General features: G+C 42.4%; 1 protein-coding gene across 3 annotated transcripts in view; it reads right to left on the reverse strand.

The window, feature by feature from the left end:
- The window catches only part of rgs12b (regulator of G protein signaling 12b), a 45749-nt gene that overhangs the window by 16033 nt on the left and 5060 nt on the right, over positions 1–24656 (reverse strand). For all 3 annotated transcript variants that reach the window (XM_062428157.1, XM_062428156.1, XM_062428158.1), the window contains exons 5-6: positions 21052–21171; positions 1017–1038 (exon numbers count right to left, since the gene is read on the reverse strand). In XM_062428157.1, the coding sequence (XP_062284141.1) occupies positions 1017–1038; positions 21052–21171 (142 nt within the window). The remainder of the gene's footprint in view (positions 1–1016; positions 1039–21051; positions 21172–24656) is intronic.

Raw genomic sequence — 24656 nt, forward strand, 5'->3', positions numbered from 1 at the left:
GCGTTAATGAGTTTCCACAGCACTCACAAACAAAGCATCCTCTCTTCTAGACACGCACACGTGGCGTGAAGAAGCGGTCATAAACAAACGCGTCTGCCGTGGCTTCTACTGCCCCCTTTGCCTTGATTCTCACCTCCTGCTTCCTCCCCCTTCATCACCCCTTTTGCCATAAATTGTGTCTTTTAAGTGCATCGTGAGGCGTTAAAGCTCCATTAGAAGTCTCCTAAATCCAAGACCTATTCGTTTTTGTTGGCACATGTTAATTGGACACAAGCATCAGCACTTTACTTTAAATGAAGTCCAGAAGAACAAAACACCAGAGAGGGAACACAGAATCTATCCTCTTAATAAATACCACGCTGATTACAACCACAGAAGTGAACAATAAGATATATAGATTTTTTTGTCTTATTAAAATCTCAGTATGCTTCAAGTGAAGTGTTTATCAGATCATCTACCAGCGACTAAAACATCCTCACAGGCACTTTTCCAACGACTGTATTTGGATGAATAATGTCTGACAATTTAGTTACTGTCCAAGGGTAGCAGGTTTGCAAGATGAAAACTTTTCTGACTATAAAATCACTTTTTATGAGTTCAACACCATGAACGTCTTGGAGGAAATTGTCCGCCACTATCCCAGTAAGTACAACTCATGTCGAACCTTCAGATATATAACCATCTAGTTCAAACTGCATCACAGATACAAAAGGAAGAATGAATAGAGTAAAAGTTCCTTCCTTTGTCTCATGCCGCATGTCCCAACCATAACTTCCTACTGCGAGTTCTTGTTGCGCAGCTGATATGTTTACAAAGTTTGGGACTATTTTTAGGTCGCAGCCTGCCGCCAGGAGCGGAGCAGACAGAGGTGGGGCGGAGGTCAGTTCAAGCCAATTCAACAGATAGTGGTCAAGGGTGTGTTGAATGTGAAAACAACAGAAAAACTGGCAGACAAAAACAAGTTTAGATAAGGTTGTGAGGAGAGAATAAATATTGAGAAAAGCATGTCGACTCACCTCCATCGGAGACTGCAGCGGACTGTAAAAAAGCACAGAAAGACATGGATTAGCACCTCATCACACACTCATACAAGCTGGAACAATACATAGGGGACGAGAGGCAGCTGCCCCCAAACACACTTTTGGCCACATGGAGACACAGACACAAACGGTGAGTGTCTCCTCTCACGGGAACTGACCCATTAACTCACACACACACATACACACACGCTCTTTCACATCACGACACAGTAGGTTAGCGCCCACACTCATTGTCTTGCGTGTGGGTGGAATCATCTGAACTGGCTGTGCTGGCTCTGCAAGAAAGCCTACTAGCAGGGGTGTGGCTCTACTGTGTGTATGTGTGTGTGTGTGTGAGAAAGTGTGAAGAGGGGAGCTTTTAAGGCTGACCTGCCCCCGGTTTCACAGTGACGTGTGATGTTTACTTGCCAGTCTCACAATGGTTAATTTTATAATTTATTATATAGCTACATAAAGCGTATCCAATTAGATTTGCACTCACACAAACACAGACAACTCATTTCAGGCTCAAATTCTATTTCAGTAACATAGATATAAAACAACACACACACACACACACACACACACACACACACACACACACACACACACACACACACACACACACACACACACACACACACACACACACACACACACACACACACACACACACACACACACACACACACACACACACACACACACACACACACACACACCATACAACGCAAGGATTCTTATTCCAGACATGCTGAGCCGGGATGAGATCATTCCACGCAGACATCAGTAATGTAGCTAACTCTGGAACATAGTCGAAACACTGTGTGACTCAGAAAAAAGGAGACGAGTAGAAAAAAAAGGGGAGAAAAGAAAGAGAGACCACAGAGGAGGGGTGAGAAGCAATTAAACACAGAACTGTTCGCCAAAGAGAATGTAAGAGAAAGACATGGGAAGCAAATAGAGGAGAATATCCAACTCCATCGGCTCTCCGGATGAATAAAAAAAAAAAAAGAAAGAAAAACAACACTGAGCCACACAGTCAATCTGTCTTAGTTAACTGATGCTTTTAATCTGAGCACCGATCTCGTCAGTGACTGACTTATGCTTATTTATTTGATGGAAGGCAGACTGTGTAGAGGAACTGTGCAGCTCTGAAAGTATTTTGTTCCACTGTAAATCGCTGTGAACGACAGTGACTAAAACAAAGACTATTAGTTGCACTTCGTCTTTGTGCTCATATCGGTGAAATGACTGAAATTGAAACCGACCATTAAAATATAAAAGGGAATCTTCTTCTCAAGTTAACAAGAGGATCCTAAGTCAGTTTCCACACTGTAAAATTCAGACATGGTCACACAATCTGGGGAAAAAATGTGCCCAGAAAAACTTCAAGAAGCAGCATCTTCTATCACTTATACACACACACACACACACACACACACACACACAAAAGTATAGTTTAAACTATATTCAGGCTTTACAGTAAGTGGGTTACCTCATGCAAATGCATTCCCAGATTTCCTGCCACAACCTGATTTATTCTAGTAAACTGGTGTTTCATGTGCAAATAAACACACTGGAACTGAAGTCAATCTCCAGTCAGTCATGAAGTCTGTCTTCAAAAATTCACACAGCCTTTACTGTAAAAACATCACATTCAATTCATTATAAAACTGCTGCACACACACCGTCTGCAACATCCCGACGCAGATTCAATACACACTTTTAAACGACGTGAATCTGATTAAGTTGACCCCTACCTCCGCCCCGGTGCAGCATACATGCTTTTTTTTTTCTTGCTTTTTTTTGGATTCATGTGCATCTTGGCCATTTCCTCGAGTCAAGCTGTCCTGACCAGATGGCACGGTCGGTTTAATCACAGGGATTATCTATTACAGACTGTCCCTGGAAGAATGGAGGTTTGCCACCGGCGTGTTAAAGAGATTTGATGTGACTTTATGGGAGTTGATGGTGGTCAAAGCGGCGCAGAGAACAAGAGAAAATGACAGGGGCAAAAAAAACCTCAGCCGCGGAGACCGGTTACCCGATCCTCGTGCTGATTAGAGTCCTGCACATTTCTCCTCTTGTGCACAAGTTTCAGTGTTTCTGATGTGCGTATGTGTGTGTTACAGCATGCTGTGTATTTTATAGGGGTGTAGCTGATGTATGCATGTGGCCAACATCTGTTAGAGATGTCTTTTGTATGTAGGGTGCATTCTTTTGCGTTTGTGAACGAACAAACGTGTGTGTGTGTGTGTGTGTGTAAACCCCCCCCCCCCCCCCCCCTAAATCCTCAATCCCTGTTCAGCTCCAGTGTGATCACTTCCAGACGTACTCTGTGGTGGAGCGGCGGCTTGGCCCCTGGTCGAGGCCCCAAGTCCCCTCTCTTCTCTGTTTTCCTCCCCTGTAACCTATTTTCAAACTCCCTCCTTTTGTACCCCCGCCCCAATCCAGTCATCCTGCTCTTTCCTCTTCTTCCCCCGATGATCACCTCTCTCCTTTTCTCCCTTTCTCCATTTCCCTCCCTCCCTCTATCCACCTCTCCCCTGTCATTCCAGCGGTGTTCCCCCTCCTCTCCTGGCAGATCCTGGTCATTCCTGACAGCCCACAGGGAATGACTGGGGTTTTCCAGACTTTCCCTCCATTCCTCCATAAAGATTCTCTACCCAAGCCTCCTATCCACAGGGATGCGTGCATCTGGAAAATGGTGCTTTGATAATAGAAAATCATAATATTAAATATATGTCCCGCAGTCTGCAGCCAACAACACGTTCCTTCCAGTTCATAGCTTCCATGTGCTGCCCTAAGACTTTATTACACCGCTGCAGTATTGTTTTACTGACATGTCAGAGCTCCACTATTGTCTGTGGTCATTGTGTGGTGATGCTGATTTCCCACAGATACTAATAGGGCCTTTATGTCCCACATCATCCAGTAAATGCACAATAAGATCAGCAAAAAAAAGTGACACAGCTGCACATGACTGATAGTCATGACAAAACCTCTGTCTGTCTGTGTATGTGTGTGTGTGTGTGTGCCTCTCACGGTTGGCATTCTTTTCGAATTGCTGCACAGCTGTAGCTAATGGTTTCTTCTTATCAGTCAACACGTTATGTAATCGCCAATTAAACTGTCTCAGATAGAGTCAGTCATAATGCTGCATGACAGCCGTTGCTAAGAATATTTGTATTATGTTTCCATGTATAGACGTGCTGAACTGAATGTAAAAAGGTAAGCCTACTCCTCATTAAATACAAGCTTTAGATTAGCGATTGACGGCAGCAATTTGTTGGGTGTTTGACTTTGTCTTGTTTTGACTTGTGCATTAAAATGCTCCCACTGGGATTTATGTTCTGGTTTAGGTGTTTAAGCGGTTGCCTCGTATTTCAGGTTTGCCCAATTAAAACAACAAAACCAACAAACCACTGCCTTCATTTCTTTTTACAGTATTTTTCACATTTTTGGATGCTCTATGTCAGAATTTGATGGCATTCCAGTTATTTGCACCTCAGCATACCACAATTATTCAATGTATTAATACAACATAGACAAATGTATTAGACAGTTCAGATCACAGACACATCAGATGCAGTTTAGAGCTTGACTAATACTGGACTTTGAGGCTGATCCCAAACTGATTGAGTTTGAGAGCCTAAGAACAGACTATACATCAGCTGATATAAATGAATAATAGAAACAATCATTTATAATCAATAATAACCCTTCTTATTGAAAGAATTGCAACCAATGTATGCACAGTGGGACCGTTTGAAGTTAAGAAGTAAACTTGTCAGTGTTCTTTGGTGAGCAAAGTGTACAGCGATTGAGCTCAGACCTTAATCGATTATAGATTATTACTGAATTAATATCAGTGCCACAAAAAACTAAGTAGGGCTTCAGGTAACTATTATCATCAATTTATCTTTTTTTTGTCTTTTTTTATATAAAGTCAAATGATCTATCAGGTGATAGCTTCAGACTGTCAGTCTAAACCCAAAAATATTCCATAAACAGTGATATAAGCAAAATGAAAAGCAGCAAATCATTACATATGAAAAGGTGGAAGCATTATTGCAACTAAGTCTAATGAATTACTGAAATTGTAATTAAAAGTATTTATAATTTTATGTTCCCAAACTAATCAAATTGATTGACTAATTATTTCAGCTTTTATTAGTAGATACCATCATAGATAGATCAATCAATACTGTCAAACCTAATCTACACCCTGGCTGTATCTGGTTCAGCCTAATCTGCAGTGACTGCTGGTGAAGAACTTGATGACAATATGTTGGTGTTCTGACAAGTCCTGATTGTGCTCTGAGCAGTCTCACTGTGGAAATATAGTCGCTGTGTTAATTACCAAATCCCCCACACCCACTTTAACAAAAGATAAGATATGTCTTCATAACACTCATCAGCGACACGCGCTAGTCTGAATCACAGTCAGAGACATTTCTTACTTCCAGTTGACTTTACGCAGTAATCTGTTGTGTGAGGCGTAGAGGTGTAGAGGTGTAGCATTACATTACGACTTTGTAGATCGGTAGTGATAAAATACCCCACCGGATTGTGTAAGGTTGTACAACACATTGCGTTTATGTACAGGTCCAAACATGTTTGCTCACCTACATGCTTCTGTTTTTGGCTCCCTGAACATAAAATGTCATCATGTAGCCACATGCACAGCCTATCTATGTTGGGTTTGTGTGTGCCTGCGTGTGAATGTGTGTGTAGGGAGTGGTTAGTCACCCTGTGTGCAGGTCCCAAGTGCTTTATTAGCTGTGACTAGTGGGAAAGGGGAGGCTTACATCATATGTTATGCACCCTTGACGTTGGTTTCAAACTATAGCAAAACACACGGTACAATTTACAGCCGTCCATTCTCGCTGTTATCATAATATTAATACCTGAAAAATCCATAAAAGTCTCTTTGAACGGTCTCTTTTAAACAATTTCCGACAGGTTCCCTGCCTGCGTGCTGTATGTGCGTCGAACATGGACGGTGATTCCTGGAAAAAGACACTCTGTTTTATAGGATGAGACACAGACCAGCCAGTAACACTTAACGGGGTGAATAAAATATGTCTGTCTGTGGGAGAAACTGTCAGGGATAACATATGCACGCGCCCTCACAAAGACAACCCTGTTTGTACCACAGGAACCTATTCCTGGCTCCGTCACTGGAGCTGTAACTGCCACCTTTGGTAAGGAATGAGAATCCACTCGTATGTAGGTGTGAGAGAGTGAAGTGAAAGATGACTGAATGGACAGAAATATGGGAGAACACTAAACATATCCTATGAGTATACTCATGTACCTGTAAACACTGGCATTACTGCAGGATACCACACCTATAACTGAACCACACACACACACACACACACACACACACACACACACACACACACACACACACACACACACACACACACACACACACACACACACACACACACACACACACACACACACACACACACACACACACACACACACACACACACACACACACACACACACACACACGCTGTCCTTAAAAGGTGACTTAAGAATTCACAACACAGATTTTTCCTAACTGCACACGCTCAAACACACACTTCCAGCTGAGGAGGAAGCTGTTGCGCCAACAGTCTCGGTGTGTGCGTGCCTGCGTGTTTACTTTTGAATACGAGGTGAATAGTGGCTGCCATTGAGAGGAGCGGGAGTCACTCTGCCAAGATTGGCGAGCATGAAACCGCTCAGCTTTACCGTAGCTTAAATTTTGAGAGGACGAGATGAGGCGATCAAGCCAATTAGCTTCCGATGATGCAAAAGTGAGTCAAATGTGGCTCTGCAGGTGTGAGAAGGAGGAAGAGAGAGAGAAAGAGTGGAGGGGGGTGCTTTCCCTGCAGCACTGATATCGATGCATTAATCAAATAAATCTAGGCACTTCCTGAAAATAAAATGTAGAAAGATTCTCAAAATACATAACTGAGTAAAGCAATGGATAAATAAACACAGTAATTGGGAAACTCAGTGTCAATGACCCTATGTGTTCTCTGCAAACATTTCAAAACTACATTTTTAAATATTTTTTTTAATTCAAGCATGAAATCCTCCGCAACTGTCTCTGGAATTCTGGGAAAGCCTAAATCCCTGTGATGCGCTCAGGAATCGATATCCACTCTCCATGAAAGAAAGGAATGCAGATAATGTTTGTTTCCCTACAACAGGAGATGTGACTCAGAGGCTTAGCGGGTGATAAACGTCTGTTTTACTTGGCACCTTGCCTTAACCGTACCACCGTCACACAGACAGAAGAGGGAACAGACATGAATACAATACAATCTGATTAAATACCTCTGTCTGAACACACACACACACACATACTCTCACAGCTGCTGGTCCACGCATGAAATTAAGTGAAATTCAGCAGAACTGAGAGAGCAGAGTCAGCTCACCTTTTTATTGTTTTACAGCTGGGGTTTTTTTCTCTCGCTTTCTTTTAAAAACACACACAAGACAAGGTTTGGGTCACACACACAGAGGCAAGAAGAAGAAAAAAAAAAGAATCTCTTTCTGTCTTTGCCTCCATTTGTCTCCATTTCTGGCCCTGTCCCAACCTCTGTCTCCATCTCCCCACTCTAGTCCAAAACACATCTGGCTTTGAGAGGAAGAGAAACAGCCTGGAGCCTTCTCTAACTCTAAGTCTGAGTCTTTTCTTTTGTCTTCTGTGTCTCACTTCACCTTTATGCACACTTACCAAGCCCGCCGCCACCACCGTCTAACAGAGCGGATTGTTCGTTTTAACTTCTGCTTTGTTTCTTTTACCCAAGAAAACCACTTGTCCTTTCTCTCTGTCATTTATTTCCATGTTTTTCTACCTGCGCCCCTGTTTCTCTCCTCTCCTACTGCTTGCTCTGAAGGTAAATGGATTCCTCTTTCTCCTTGTATCCTTTGCTATATGTAATAGTCCCCTCTTTTTTCCCAGTTTGTCCCAGCGTTTTGCACGTGTAGCTGGCACTGAATGACACCTTCGCTCTCCTGTTTCTCTTTCTCCCTCTTTGATATTCATGAGAAGGTGAGCAAAAACTGATGTTCTACACTAATGCCTTGAAACAAGTAAAAGTGCATCTGATTTTCTACTTGTGCCACTTTAACCTAATCTAAACAGTCAGATTTTGGTAGATTATTTAAAGGTACTTTGGCTTATAAATCAGTGAATTCTTACATTTGCCTCCATGGATATGAAAACATGAGTAGATGAGTAAATAAGTAGGCTATGTCACTGTTTCCATACACTTCTACTAAAATATACTTAAAAGTTCAGCAGTTTCTACAGACCACTTGTATAGTACAGTATGTGTGTGTGTGTGTGCGTGTGTGTACGTGTGTGTGCTACTCACTGTATTGAAGTTCCAGACCCGCTTGAAGGAGAGCCTCTTCCTCAGGCTCATCCTGCTCTCCCCTCACAGAGGAGGAAACTTACTGACTTCTTAATCTACATATCTAGCGTACAAAAAAGCAGTCATGATCACACACGCACAAACACACACACACTCGCACGCATTCACTGAGCTTCTTCGGGAGTTTTTTAGGACAGGAAACTCATGCAGACAGCTGACTCGGAGGGAGCCATGCCTCGGCACATCTGTCACACACACGTTGGACTGGCTGTAACTATCTGCTAAAGCTGCAAGAACGCACGCCGTGTCTCTCTTACTACATTATAGAGCTCGCTCTCTCTTTCTCTCTCTCTCTCTCTCTCTCTCTCTCTCTCTCACACACACACTTTCCTCCACACACTGAGCTGACGGACTGACTAGGAAGTTCCATTCTCTCGCGCACACTCACACACACACGGCTCGGTTTCCATAGTGACACGCCCCCATCGGGCAGCGGTTACAGAGAAGAGGAGGGAACAAAGGTCAGTCTGCCAATCATGTTGCAGCACAGCCTCTGCCTCTCCACCCTCCTCCTTATACCTCCCTGTTCAAATCACAGTACAGGAAGGTTTAGCTCTGACCAAATTCAGCTGTGTCGGATATTTCCTGGCGTTATTAAGATGTTATGTTTGCGTTTATTTGCGTTACGTATTATAAGCATGGAGTGAAAAGAGGTACAGAGGGGGAAAAAAAGAGAACGTCCCCTTTAAAAAGATTAATGAAAAATCTGCAGGTTTGCTAAAAGGTCAACTGACGCTAACAAAAGGCACTTCAGAGGACAGAGCAGCCTACTTCAGCACACACACACAAACTCTTTCTCTCTTTCTCTCTCTCTCTCACACACACACACACACACACACACAAACAAAGGCTGCAATTGAATTTGTGCACATGGCCTTGAGCCTACACCTAGCTCCCCCTAATTTCCTGTTTTGGCACATAAAAAAAAAAAAAAAAAAAAAAGAGTAAAAGTTTCTCTCACACCTTCTCTCATACTTCCACAATCTGTCTTTTGAACCCACTGTCTTCGACGGTGATGATGACTCACTGGAATAAACTGTACCCTCGGTGGAAAACACAAGCAGTAATTGAGTGACAGCAGATAGCAGTCCACTCGGCTGCACTGTATATGTGTGGATGTGTGTAATTACAAATACTGTATTACATAACAGGATTAGATACATATAAAAGATTTGTATTGTCTTCTTTTCACGCCGCGATTAACTGATTAGGAGTGTTTCCACTTGTCTCCTCTGGATGAGCAAGCCTCGTACCAGACTGTAGAGCTGGTGGGGAATCCAAATAATCCAAATATATTACAGCATATAAAACCCTCTTTTGTATTTCCTTTGTGTGTGTGTGTGTGTGTGTGTGTGTGTGTATATTTAGGAACTCCTGCCTCGTAGGATGAGCCAACACCCAAATAAAACCCAACACATCAAAGGAGCTGAGCTGCACCCATAAACCCTGAGAAAAACCATTAAGAGCTTTGTCAGGGTTTGTGTCGACTACAATTTTTTCTAGAAATGTGTTGTTATTGTGTTTGATGTGAAAGTGTCGCTTTAAAGCCAGAAACAGGTGATATTCACTGCCCTCTTTTTCAGCAACCGCAAGTGCCATTTCAGGCTGTGGAGCTCGAAACGCTCCTGTGCCGTATTATTGTTAAAGTTAATGTTAACCTTCCACGTCCTCCGTATCATAGCAACATCAGGGATGGCTCCAGCACTCTCAGCACCCCCTGCTACCACACACACACACACACACACACACACACACACACACTGAGGCCGACAGCGCTGCCAGAACACTAATTACCAGTGCTGCTAGGGGCTCAAGAGGCCGCCCAGTGGAACCTGAAAAAGTTCGGTTTAGCTAATGCTCTGCAAATACCAGTAAAGCCACATTGTTCAAATTTGATTTCAAAACAGAGTCTCTCTAGTCATTTATGCATCTTCAACAGGCCAGGAAGGACTGTTAAGTGCCGTAAAGAGCAACCTGTGCCGAAGCTCGGGCCAAAACATATCCGTCAACGGAGAGGAAGGGAGAGGTGCCAGGCGCCGCACGGGATAAGTGGGATATGACAAAAGTTTAAACGGACTAAATCCACATCCTGGTGAGAAAAGGAAGAGAGAAGAAAACAAAAGAGAGGAGAAGAAAAAAAAAAGGAAGGAGAGAAGACAGAAGGGATTTCTCATGTCTCACTCCTCTCTTTAGCCTGATTCCTGTGGTCTAGCCAAGCAGCTTTGTTTTGTTTGTGCGAGTGTGTGTGTGTGTGTGTGTGTGTGTGTGTGTGTGTGTGTGTGTGTGTGTGTGTGTGTGTGTGTGTGTGTGTGTGTGTGTGTGTGTGTTAGATCACTGTCTTTTCTTGGACCGTTCAACATAAGAGGGAAATATCCTTCTTCAGCAAATATCTGGTGACAGTAACACTGCAGGACTTCACACTCAGACACATTCTTGGACTGAACACATGCAAACACACAAAAGTTAACACTGAAACACTGTTTCAGACTAACCACACATATTGACATGTTTAAAATACATACATTTACAAAGCATTTACTATACACACACAAATCCAAATCCAATATCGACACTGAATAATATAACTAGATAAAATGAGAGCTTACTATTAACAGAATATTTAAACCCCTGATGGCTGACTGAATTCTATTACCTCATTGTATATTGTCATATTTCCCAAATCTACTTAATATAATTAGATTTTTTTATTAGTTTTTAAAAAAAAAACTTTTTCAAATGAATGCCACAATGAGAAACATTGTGAACTTTGGTTCTTGTTCACTCTGTTTATTATCACAGCGTCTCAACTGAAAGTATGGGAGACCTGTCCAGTATATGGCTGTTATCAAAATGTTGGGCTATGAACTACGTAAGTCATGTATTGTACTGTACTTTAGTAATATGGCAGGAGATATTTACTGAAAGTATTATTGATGGCTTGTAAAAAAAAAAATAAAAAAAAAAGCTATTACAAAGAGATGGTATAAGATGGAATCACCAGCACTAGATAGTGTCTGAAAAGTGTGAGTGAAATATGTTTGATGTGGAACTGTCAAGAACCACAGAGGACAGATGTTGAGAGAAAAGGGTGAAATGGTGAATGATTACACATCAACGACAAGATGAGAGAATGAATGACTGAATGTGTTAAAAGAATCAAATTTAGTGGAGATAAGGCAATCCAACCCCCCCTTTTTTATTTTGGTTGTTTATTTGTTTGCTGTTTTCTGTTTGTGTATTTAATTGTTAAGTAAAGCAAGCATAAAAAGTATTATTTAAAAAAAGGAAAGTATGGGAGAACACACATGCAATCAAGAGATGGTTTTTGTTAACAGTTAAGTAGCAAATATCTACAAATGAAGGCCTGTATTTCACATCATCTTTGCCAAAAAAGGAACTATAACAGTTTATTATCTTTCTGTTTCTCTTTTTCTCTGACTTGCACATAAACACCCATAATCCAACAAAACTCAACAGTGCCCTCTGCTGTTGCTCCTGAGGTGAAGAATCAAGTAGAGCAAAGCAGGAAAAAAAGAAGCTTTTTGTTTCTTCAGATCATTTTTTCTTTTGATGCTGAAGGAGACGAGCTGTACCGCTGATTATTTAAACGTGATATTAAACCAGTGACAATGAGTTAATCAGCCTCAACAACAGGAGTGAGCAGAACCACCAGCTGAAAGGCATGTGACTCACATGTGTTGCTGCCTTTAAAATTGAGATATACGGCAGTCGCTAGCTATCGAGCTGCTCACAGCAGTCACAAATGTTGCAAAATTATGTCATAAGACGTAAAAAATAATAATGATGACTCATGCCAAGCACAGGAAAACTACAGCAGTAAAGAGGAACAGCGATCATGAGCAGACCCTGAAAAAACTGACTGAAAGACACTTGACAGGATATTTGCATCACAGCACTTCAAACTAAAGCCTCAAACTGGTACAGTTTTTAGTACAATTTTGTCTCCCCTCTTTATTTTTGAGTCCATTTAATTCACGGTCCGGCGACTGACTTATCACATGACGCTGTTTGATTGTGCTGATGTGGTAAACTGCACCCATCTGGCACTTGATGAAGATAAAAAGGAGCGCTTGTGTTTATCTGAAACTGGAAACACATCTGATGTGACTCCTGGCCTCCTGAGGTGTTTCATGTACAGGAGCAGCGTTGATCCTGTCTCATCATCTGATTTTCCTACCCCAACACACTCTGCTCCCAGGGGATGTCACGAGGACACACACACACACACACACACACACACACACACACACACACACACACACACACACACACACACACACACAGTATGAATACACACAGAGTGCGTGCAGGTTGTTATCTTCTTTGAGCATCAGATTGTGTGCTTATTCACTTTTTTTTGGTAGGTTATGAATGAGTTTTTTTATGCCTGTGTGTGTGTGTCTGTGTGTCTGTGTGTGTGTGTGTGTGTGTGTGTGTGTGTGTGTGTGTGTGTGTGTGTGTGTGTGTGTGTGTGTGTGTGTGTGTGTGTGTGTGTGTGTGTGTGTGTGTGTGTGTGTGTGTCCTGGGTCAGAGGGCTTGCAGGCCGTTCTTTTCTCACTGCTGTGTTTAGTGAAATAATGTCCTGTGCTGCTTTCCACCAGAGTGTCAAAACCCCCTTACTCAAGATTGCACACACACACACACACACACACACAAACCAGACTGACTACATGTAACAACCTTGTAAACACTATAATCTCACTGCACACACTATACATGAGCACATTGTACATTTATTGTAATATATATTGATACTATTCTAAACATACAGTCTCTATTTGGTATGGTTACATTTGAATAACAAAATAATTCTCATTAAGGTCCATGTAAAATAAACACAACACTGTCTCTTTCCTCTCTTGGTGCCCTGCAGTTTTTCATCTAACGGACTGAATCAAAGAATCAACAGGCTTCCCTTTAACTCAAAAGAGCCAGAAACAGCCCGGTGATTGGCCCGCGCAGGTCACATGATCTGTCATTCCAGAGATAGATCTCACAACTAAAGTTTCAGTGCACTCAACACATTTGAAATCAAAATATAATATGTCGCACAAAACGACAAAAGCGGAGAACTGTGACAGTAAGCAGTGGCTGGGATTTCTTCTGTCGCTTCATGATACAAATCATAAGAGTTTGAAATGGTTTTATGTTCACGGTGGCAAAAAAATCAAGTTATATATCCAATAGAATCTACAGCATCTGCTTCAGTAACACAGGTAAAAAACAAGCCGTGATTGTGTAACACGACCTGTGCGCGATATGTGACAGAAGCAAGGGAGTCATCAGTGAGTTCCCACTGCATCGAATATAGGAAGAGCACACGCACATCAGTAGCCACGCACACGCACACACACACACACACGCACACACACGCACATGTGCACAGAGCTTGTTACTCACTGGTTCGGCGGCTGTTTCAGAATCCACGCTCAAAGTTTGCTGCTCCATGAAGGAAGAGACAAGTAATCCTCAGCACTGCATGTGAGAGCTCCCCTCAGCACACATTGTCATCAGCTGTTCAATGTGTGTGTGTGTGTGTGCGTGTGTGTCTGTGTGTGTGTGTGGGTGTATGTGTGTGAGTGTATGTGCATGCAGAGAAATGAAGTGAGGGGCATTCAAATGTCCAAACCGCTACAGAATGTCGCTGTCGCTTGATTCCCTCTTTCCTCTCACTCTCTCCCTCTCCCTCTCTCTCTCATCTCCCCTCCTCCTCCTCCTCCTCCTCCTCTCTCTATCTTCTCCCTCGCCCTGCCTCTCTGCTCTCCCCCTCCTCTTTCTCTGCTTTTTTTTCCCACCCACCCTTGTATAATTTCTATTCCACCCACACCGCTGTGGTCTGAGAGATGCACACATACACACGTTCTGGACGAATGCGGAGGCACGGCTGCGGAGGGAGACCCCTGCCATTAAGGAACACACACACACACACACACACACCCACACACATGAGATCAGCTCTGAGTGAATGTGTTACCCTCAGTGCTCTTCTGTCATCTGCTTAGTATGCCCCACGCATGTCTGGGGCACGGAGAGTAAACTGACATTCATGATTGGTGGAGAATTCGGGGGGGAGAAAGAGGCAAAACAGGGAGAAATGGATGCAATGAGCTGTTACTTTAGCGTTGATCCATCCTGGAGGACTCAGAGAGATTCACACATGCACACAAGTAGAAGGAGAGTCAGAGAAACATTGTTGAGTTGACAGTGAGGAATGATATCTGAATCCATGATACGGCTGTCTACAGCAGAGCTAAGAAATAGCTGCATTCCTCAACATGCCTTGACAGACAGTGGCGGTACTCACCCTTAAACACCCCCTCCCTCCCTCCCTCCCACACAACCCCCCTGGCTCCTGCCCGTCCCCTACATGGCCCAGGGGTGAGAAGAGCAGGCGAAGCACCACTTCACTCACACACTGAGTGCTGATAAGTAAGTATTTTACAGACAGCAACACGCTGGAGGCGACCGCATTCAGTCAATCATGCCACAGGAACACAATGTTTTTCACTATGAGACACTAACCGACAGACATCACTTTAAAAACAGCTTTGGAAAGATATCCAGGGCCTGTTTTCACATAACTAGGAGGTCTGGAGAACTGCGGATGACGTTCCTTCATGCATCCATATCGCTTGTTCCAATTCACACTGACTGTGGGGCTGGAGTCTGTCCCAGCAGTCTATTTACACTGGCGTTTAACACCGGGTTATGCTGTGTGTAAAAAAACATACAGACATGATGTAAAAGTTTGGTAGAGTATTTTGTTTTAACGGGGCGCTCGACAGATTTCACATATAGATCAGTTTACTCGTTAGGGTTACATTACTGCACGTCTCTTTCTAAATAAACCTTGATGGTGTCATCAGGGTTGAAACTAAAAGTCAGGATACATTTGATAGAACTTTATTACACATAGTTTTAACAGGGTGTGGTTGTTTGGTCACCAAATACTGCAGGCTTCATCCTTGACTCATAAATAATTATCAGTAATAACTTTTAGTTTAATCAGTATTTGATGAAAAAAAAATCTAATCTCAAGATCCAGCAACTTCATCTCACAGAACCTCCTCTAGCCTTTGTTGCTGCAATCATTAACTCTGTCCTTAATGGCCATGCTCATGTTATTCCAATGCAAGTCATAGCAGACAAAAATCCACAGTGCTGGGTCTGTGTAAAAAAATTGTAAAAAAAGAAAAAAAAGAGAAGAAAAGCATGCCAAAGTTGCACCAACGTCAATACAAGCCCACAGCAGTCACAGCTAATCAAATTAAGTGGGTACCTTCCCAGTGACGGTCGTTTTAACATAAAAATTCACTTTCTTTTTAATCACAGTGGCTCCATGTGGCTCTGCTAGGCAATACAGTGTGGGGACTTTTTTACACCAAAATGGCCTTAAATTTGGAAGACACCCTCCTGACTTGACCAAACGAAACTGTTAAAGCCTAATATTAGCTTCAGATTAACTTTAGAGGGATTGTGGATTTCCCTGAAAACATCATTTAAGGGAATTTGACTGATTCTAAACTTGCGTTGCAGGGGTGCGCGTGCCCTCAAAACCTGACAATGTTCCATCACAATTAAAGGTTAAAATACTGCTTTAAAGTGAGTTGACCTCAGAGCACAGTGGAAACTGTCAGGCACATGTCTCGCACTCGGGCCATGATGCCTGTTTGTGTGTGTGTCTGTGAGATAAGATGAGAGTTCCCACCGTTCCCCATGGAGAAACAGACTGCATTTGTCTTGGCGGGCAAGAACAACATTAGTGTTCTAAATCAATTAGCTTTTGGGAAAGTCATGCAAGTACGCACACAGAGATATAAAAAGCATGAACCAGCACAAACACTCATACACAAACAGGCTCACATCTACCTAGTAGACAACAATGATAAGTTAAGTAGAAGCTGTCAGGCTTTGGTGTTTCAAAACTAGAAAAATACTGAAAATCTAACATGTTTGTTACGTTATGCCCATCTGCAATAAGAGGGGAAAATGCATGAATGAATACTTAAAGCGGCATTAATGAATAAAGAAATACTGAATAGCTATTGCTGATAAAATGATGGCCATAAATGGTATCAAAAATATTCATATCACAGCTGCAATAACTGTTTTTTTGGCCACCTGGGGGCAGCAGAAACAAGAAACACAACACTAATTATCATAACCTTTTAAGTTGTTAGCAAACAGTAACTTATTTCCACATCCAGCGGTTACAGAGCCACATTATCATTCATTTAGAGTCGTGTTTCTGTCCACTTGGGGAATGTAAGTGCAACGTTCATTTTCTTTTAGCTCTGGTTTTGGTCTGCGTCATCTGGCTCTTTAACTGCTATTGTTAATTCGCGATTATGTTCACCAGCTAGTCGCTAACTGTGGGGTTTTTGGAGCTATCGTGGCTAAAAATAACACCATGAGAGCAGAGAGAGTGAACTAAAACTGGACAGATAAACAATGAGCTGAAACTGAAGCTCGCTCTCAAGCTTCATGAAATCGTTGGGAGCCGCTGTATAAACCAAAATGAGCTGAAGTATCCCTTTGGACCTGCTTTCGCTATAGAGTCTCTCCTGTAGTCAGAGTTCCGATTACCTTAAATTTTATACTTTTTGCCACCAACCTGTCAAAATGCATCCAGTATGGTTTAACCCGGAATATCATAGTTTTATTTTAAAATAAGCGTATTCAATAAATGTTTCATAGTTATGAGTGTCTGCTAAAATTAAACAATATGTGCATCCCTCTAACTTCATCTTCTAAAGAATAAAAGTGTTACTTTGTTAACAAAGCAGCCAACTGGATACCCTGGTGAAAACATTTCCCCTGAGGTAACACGGCACCAGACAGATCCACAGCTGATTACTTATCACATTTAACGTGCTTCTCTAAAACATATAGGGAACATTGTGTGCAGTGGCAAAACGTCTTTTTTTTCTCCTTCCCTTGATGGAATTGCTTCTCCCACAAACACTTGAGCTCCACTAGAGGGAAATTTCATCTTCCTCCACCTATCATTATGCTGCAAGCTTGTAGGAAACAGAAGCAATCAGCCCTGCAATCAGCTTATTGTGTGCGTTGTTTGTTACTTAAATAGGTGCATATGACCTCTTAATGATTTTTGTGCCTCCTTTCATTTGTGAGTCTTACTGGTAAATAGCTTGTACAGCTAGGACCACAGTTGCAGCCACAATCACCTTGCCTTTCTCTGTTTAGCATTTTGGAACACTTGAGAATTGTCTTCAAATAGTTAATACAGTTAGCTGCATGTGAGGGTGTTGTTTTTTTTATCTTTCTGACTCTAAAATCACTTTCTATGGGTATAAACATAATAAATTAACATCTTTAAACAATGTATATATGTTAGTGATGCAGCAAATACTCTCAGTCAGGATCAAAATAGAGCTGGAAAGGGGCAGATGTGTACAGCCTAACCTCCTTCCCCTTACTGTTGTCATAAGACATTGTCTGTTTGTTTGCGTGTGTGTGTTTGTGTGTGTGTGTGTGTGTGTGTGTGTGTGTGTGTGTGTGTGTGTGTGTGTGTGTGTGTGTGTGTGTGTGTGTGTGTGTGTGTGTGTGTGTGTGTGTGTGTGTGATGGTTGAAATGTCTTAAGGTTGAACTCACAATTGGACCCATCACAAGATAAGCAGCAAGCCTCGAGCTCTGGCTACATGATCAGTGCATATATTACTGTTTATGTTGTAGACACACACACACACACACACACACACACACACACACACACACACACACACACACACACACACACACACACACACACACACACACACACACACACACACACACACACACACACACACACACACACACACACACACACACACACACACACACACACTGCAAACTACAGCAACAAGTCTGAAAGCTGCTACAGAGGCTTAAATGGCGCAGGGAACAAGATGGCTGAGAACTCTGTGTGTGTGTGTGTGTGTGTGTGTGTGTGTGTGTGTGTGTGTGTGTGTGTGTGTGTGTGTGTGTGTGTGTTTTAGTGTGTGTTTTAGTGTGTGTAAACTAACTACAATTATAGTGCAATCATAGTAAGCACATGTTCATTTATGTGTTTGTGTGTTACTGACTTCAGGTTGCAATGTGTTTGTGTGTGTGTATGCATGTCTCTCATTTTTGTGTGCTTGTGTGTGCGTTTGTGTGAGTGTCTATACACTATGTGCTTTTGTGTTGAGGCCTCACTAACGAGAAGAATGTCAGCTTGTTGCTCATCAGAGCTCATTAGAAGTGCAGGCTAAGTTCGAACCCCAATCCACCCCCCCTCCTCTCCCAACACAAAGCCCTCTCTGTTTGTGGACATTACAGCATGTGCAGCGAAAGAAAAAGGCCTAACGACCGGAAGAAAAAGGTAGAATAAAGGGAGAGGGAGGTTGGGGAATGGAGGGGATGAGGAGGAGAAAAGAAGAGAGAAACCCTGCAATGGGATTGTCTGGCAGTGGGACAGAGTAACACACACACACACACACACACACACACACACACAACGGTGGATGATCCAAATATGCTTCGAATTTGACCGCCTGCTGTGTAGTTTTTGTTATTATCTGTGTCATGATATTAAAAAAGCATATGATGGAATGTCATACTGTGCTTACAGCAGACACAAGCACAGGTGTAGCTAATAACATTAAAGAGTAACTATACACACCCAAATTCTGCTCCCTCCAGAGGACCTCACAGCAGACGGCTGTAGGGGAGGGGGGGTGTGGCCCCGTGGCTACGTAGTGAGTGACACGGGAGGCGAGGGGACACCGACTGACCGGTGCTCGGTGTAGCATGAATAGCGATGACACCGTGTGTCCGTGTTGGAAACCCACAGAGAGAGTCGGCTGGAGCTTTGACGGTCACTAGAGTAGTAGTATGTAGTCAGTATGTAGCTGTGGCCCTGCTGTGTGTGTGTGTGTGTGTGTGTGTGTGTGTGTGTGTGTGTGTGTGTGTGTGTGTGTGTGTGTGTGTGTGTGTGTGTGTGTGTGTGTGTGTGTGTGTGTGTGTGTGTGTGTGTCAGTATTGAGCTGTTAGAGTGTTAACATCCTTTTATTTCATATTTCATGATTGGCCTTGCAGGTTTCAGGGCTAATTTAAAACAGTCGATGAGCCATTTTCAACTCATGAAATGTTGATTTTTAGAAATGATGTCAATATTAACACAAGCACTGATGTGTTTCATCACAGTACAGGCATATCATTTAGATATGAGCTCAACAAATACGTTTAAGTGTTGCAGAACCTCTTTAACGCTGGCGGTTTATTCCCAATAAGCCGTGAAAGTGCGACGGTGAGTCAGCATGCACAATACCAGGATGTCATTCAGTTTATAATATAATAAAGTGTAACCTCCAATAATCTGGAGTCAGTGTTTGATTTTCTGCATTTAAACACAGTTTGGGGCCTGTTGGCTTGAAAAGCAGCTTCAACCACTTTTAATTCGGCGAGGGAGTTTTGCAGCCAGTTATGACATTCAGTCTCTCTCCTTCTGACTTCCTGTTGCTCCCCACTGCGCTGTCCAATAAAGGAAAAATGCCAAAAATGTATATGAAAAACTATTACTACCGTAGCAACATAGTGGAATCTGTTTATCTGCTCCCTGGTTGCCCAAGTAGCCACTAAACGGCGGAAACATTTAGCTTTCCTCTGATCTCTATCTTAGGATAACAGAGACAATCAACGCCGCTGTTATGAATTGTGCTCGCAGACAGCAGGACTCTTCTATGGTCTCCCAAACTTTAACCCACACACACACACACAAACATACATACACACGGGCAGGCCATGATGAGAAGAACACACAGTACTTCAGTTCAACTTTAGTGTGCAGCGTTGTCCCGCAGCTGCCATCTTTTCACTCACTATAAGAGGGAAAGAACGGCTGACAAAAATAGATGTTGGAAACCGGATGGTATTTATTTAAATCTCAATATAATTAAGATGAGAATAACCTTGGCCAAACCTAGGCCTTGTCTCAAAGGCGCCATGATAGCAGTCTATTGTATCTCTTCTGCCTGATTACTAGAGCGGCCGCTGCAGACTCTCTCTTTATAAAATGTTGTAAAGTAGAACTAAATAGGCATATTGTTAGGCAAAACTCATGTCTCTCAAATGACTGGATGCCAGGTCATTTCTTGCAGCTAAACGGAGAGCAGAAGTAGGATTCTTGCCTCGGTGTAGCCACACTGCATTCACTCAGCAGAAAATGCCATGCTTGTACAGAGAAATGTGTGACAAGTGACCATAATTAATGTAGAGCGGTCCCCTGCTACCAAAGCTGTACGTCTTAATCTAAACCCATGTCCCTTAAATATCAGCTGAAAGGTGTATATCGCCTCGCTGTATTTGCTTTGTTGCCACGGTGATATGAGAAGAGGGCTGTGAGCGTCATGTGAGGATGTATGATGCGTATGAGCTGCTATTATTAGAGATGGATGGTGCACGTGTGGCTCAAATGTGACAGTAAGGCTTGAATACTGCGGTAATATTAAATGCTTGTTGGTAGATGTATGTACAGTGTGTGTGTGTGAGTGTGTGTGTACACGTATGCTCCTACCTCCAGGTCGTCCAGGGAGCGGGCCAGGCTGAGACGCTTGGAGCGTCCGAAGGAACGTCTGCCCGAGGAGCGCTGGGGTAGAGGAGGGAAGCCCATAGTCAGTCCACGAAACCGTCCACCCTGAGGGGAGAAAAGATACACATGTTCAGTTTGTGTGCCATTTGTAATGCAGTGCATATAGGTAGGGATGGCAGTGGCTGAAAAGTCAGAGAAGAGAGAAGGTTGCCAGTTGTCACCGCGAAACCAGGGGAGAAATTTTCCGAATTTGATCCATTCAGTCTCATAACATTTGGAAGAGTAGAAGAGTTGCACGATTAAATTAGTTTGTCCCCAATTGAGTTATCAGAGAGCCAAACTGGAAGGTAGCCAGCTCGGTGGTTACTCTAGACGTTTCCAAATAGTCCTTATTTGAAAGCAACTGACCAAATATTGGGAATCTAAATGGTTACCTTCTCACCTGAAAAAGCATTCAAATGTAATAAAGTGACACTGTCAGCGAGGAATGTCATCACAGACACTGCATTTAAAAACGCTGTATACTGTTAAATACAGAGATATTAATCTGGCAGTGATGGGCTTCATCAGCATTGTGTGAACTTGTTTGGAACGGACGTTTATTTATATGAAAAAGCCCCGCACTCCAGCATTAAGGTGAACCCAGAGGAACTTTCCCCCCTCTCAGCTGAAGAATGTGAAAACAAGCATTGAGTGTCAAGCATACATCATTCTGCACAGTGAAGCACAAACATCCAAGTGAAGAACCCTTAAAGTTTTAAGGGATCTGTATAAAAAAAATGTTTATTTGTTACTATAATAAAATGAATAGCAGCCAATGTATCATTGTATTAACACTGTTATCTGTAGCAACTTCAACTGTCAAGCTGTAACACAGAAACCTGAAAAAAAACAGGTAATAAATCCCTTAATAACAGGCCACTCATCTCTAATGCACCCTCATTCAGTTCCATTTTATATTATCAGTGCATAGGTGTTAGGTGTTGAAGGACTATGGACTAAATTAAATAATAAACACGTCAACCACTAACCAAGCACTTGTGTTTGCCTGTTAATAATGCTCTCACGCTTATTTTATTTTTTATTTTTTAAAGGGCACCTGCTCTACTTGAGTGTGACTGATGGGACAGGTGGTACAGAAAATGGAATGTCTAACTCTCATTTAAATGAAAATATAACATAGCCACGTGTACAGCGCAGTCCTTTGCTTCCATCGCCAGATCAGTGCAGTCTTGTCTGGAGCTTTGCTGTAACATACGCATGTCTGTTTAAGAGGGGTTTCTTTTTTTTCCACTTAAATGTTAAATTCCACATGTTACACGTAGGCATGTACAGTCCTGTCATTTTGCCTGCAGTACCAAAATTGTACTTTAGTGAACCACACAAACCACATAGCCATAGCACAGAGACAAAAACATGAGACGGACATAAATAAGAATGACACTCGCACAGCTCTGTCTGACAAAGTAGTGCACTGTGCTCTTGCATTGGATTGAATTATATCATTCAGGTGTGTCTGCTCAATGTTCTTTCATTTAATTATAAAGATCAGAATAATATATACAAATCATATTCAAGATGTTCATATGTTGTAAGAATTACTGCAGTAGAAACCCACCAACTGGAGTGACTGAACGATAAAGTGGCCAGCTGTTACATGATGCCATAAACCGCTGCTTAAAATGAGCAAATGAGAAAATTAGTGGCTGGTTCATCAGGATTTATTGTTGAAAGCCATCTGACAATGATGTAACCCCCGCTGACCGGTGCTATAAACCAAAGATGAGAAGCAGCTTAGTCTTGCGTTTCTTTCAAACGCCAATTAGCCTTTTAACAACTGTTGTTCTTTCGTCTTTAGAGAACGACAGAGATATTCTGGTGCTTTCTATCTTCTCACAAATGCCATTTTCTCCTTACGCCGTAGCAGAGAGAGCGTGTATCAGTGGACTCCAGTTGACTAATGAGGAATGAATCAATGCTGACAGGCTCCAGAGGCCAAACTATAACACATGTTGAATCTGACTGGCTGATTAGGAGCAGGTCTTGGCAGCATTTCATCAGGAGATGACCAGTGGTGTTGCCTGGATACTGTGTCAACCCTGCGTGCGTGCGTGCGTGTGTGTGTGTGTGTGTGTGTGTGTGTGTGTGTGTGTGTGTGTGTGTGTGTGTGTGTGTGTGTGTGTGTGTGTGTGTGTGTGTGTGTGTGTGTGTGTGTGTGTGTCAGATAACACAGATTTGAACATTTGATCACATATGTGGACACATTCTCATATAACCTCTTACCTGTTATAAGCAACTCTTATTGTTGGTGGCAATGATGAAGAAAGCCAACAAAAGGTTTTGATAAACTGAGATTTTGGATAAAAATTAAACTGAAAATGACTCTGTCGATCTGAGTCAGTAGTGCTGGGGTTGTTATGGGTGTGGCTGCACCAGAGCTTTTTCTGAGAAACATCTGAAAGACAAAATTTTAGTGGGAAACTCGCAGCTTGTATCTGTGCAGTTGATCTTTTTTCCCCCTTCTCTCTCTCTCTCTCTCTCTCTTTCTCTCTTCTTCACACACAGACACATGCGATCAATGTCACCAAAAAGAGCCATCCTTCCTGTTTATAACAACACAGCTGTCAACATAAAAACCAAACACACACACACACACACGCACGCACACGCACGCACACACACATCAGATATGTCATTAAAGAATAACAAAATCACATAGAGCAGACATAATTTTGGTACACTTCAGGCAGAGAATGAAAGTATAGCTTTTTAATATAACACCTTAATTGGTTTCCTTATGGAGGATCAAAGTAATGCAGGTTCCAAATAGTGAAACAGTGCCACCGTGTGGAAAACAGTCACAGGCAGTTAAAGCCACATTGCCTCCATACACTTCATACACATATACTATTTTTAACAAGTCGGGGAATATTAACAAAAAAAAGAAAGGAGAAAAAAAGAAGCATTATGAAAGTTAGATAAAGTGCAACAAATCTACATTGGTCAAAGCCTCCACAGCTCTGTGTCTCCAGTCCGAGGACATTTTTCAGAGAGGTTAACATCCACCTTCCGGTCACTGTCAGCCTCTACCCTGTCCCTGGCCTAGTAAACACTTCCTCTGATTGTCCCCTGGGGTCCCAGCCTGGGACCATGTCCACTAAGACCTTTACTCCGGGGGGAAATAGCAGCCTGTTTGTGATATGAAGGAATTGAGTGTCTATGCCCAGCAACTTCTAATCATGTGAATCCAAGCTGAGATAATGCAATTGTAAAGATTCTATATGAGCGTTTCAACAGCCTGGCTGATGTAGAAGGCATCCAGTCAGTCAGGCTGATACATCTTTCACTCTATCTGCTCCTTTCTTTTGTCTGAAAACAATGATTCAATAATGAACTGCATCTCAATACAGCAGGACATGTATCCCCACTAAACAATGCAGCCAGTGTATTCAACTGTAGAATTATCTTAATTGGAAAAGTTGACTCATATTTGTCACATTCGTTGATGTAACCATGTTGTTTGGAGCTCCATAACTTGCATATGCAAAGACAAGGCTGGTAATGGTACATTAAACATTTACTCCACTAAA

The sequence above is a fragment of the Scomber scombrus genome, chromosome 2 (assembly GCF_963691925.1).
Source record: "Scomber scombrus chromosome 2, fScoSco1.1, whole genome shotgun sequence".
In the NCBI taxonomy this organism is placed as follows: domain Eukaryota; kingdom Metazoa; phylum Chordata; class Actinopteri; order Scombriformes; family Scombridae; genus Scomber; species Scomber scombrus.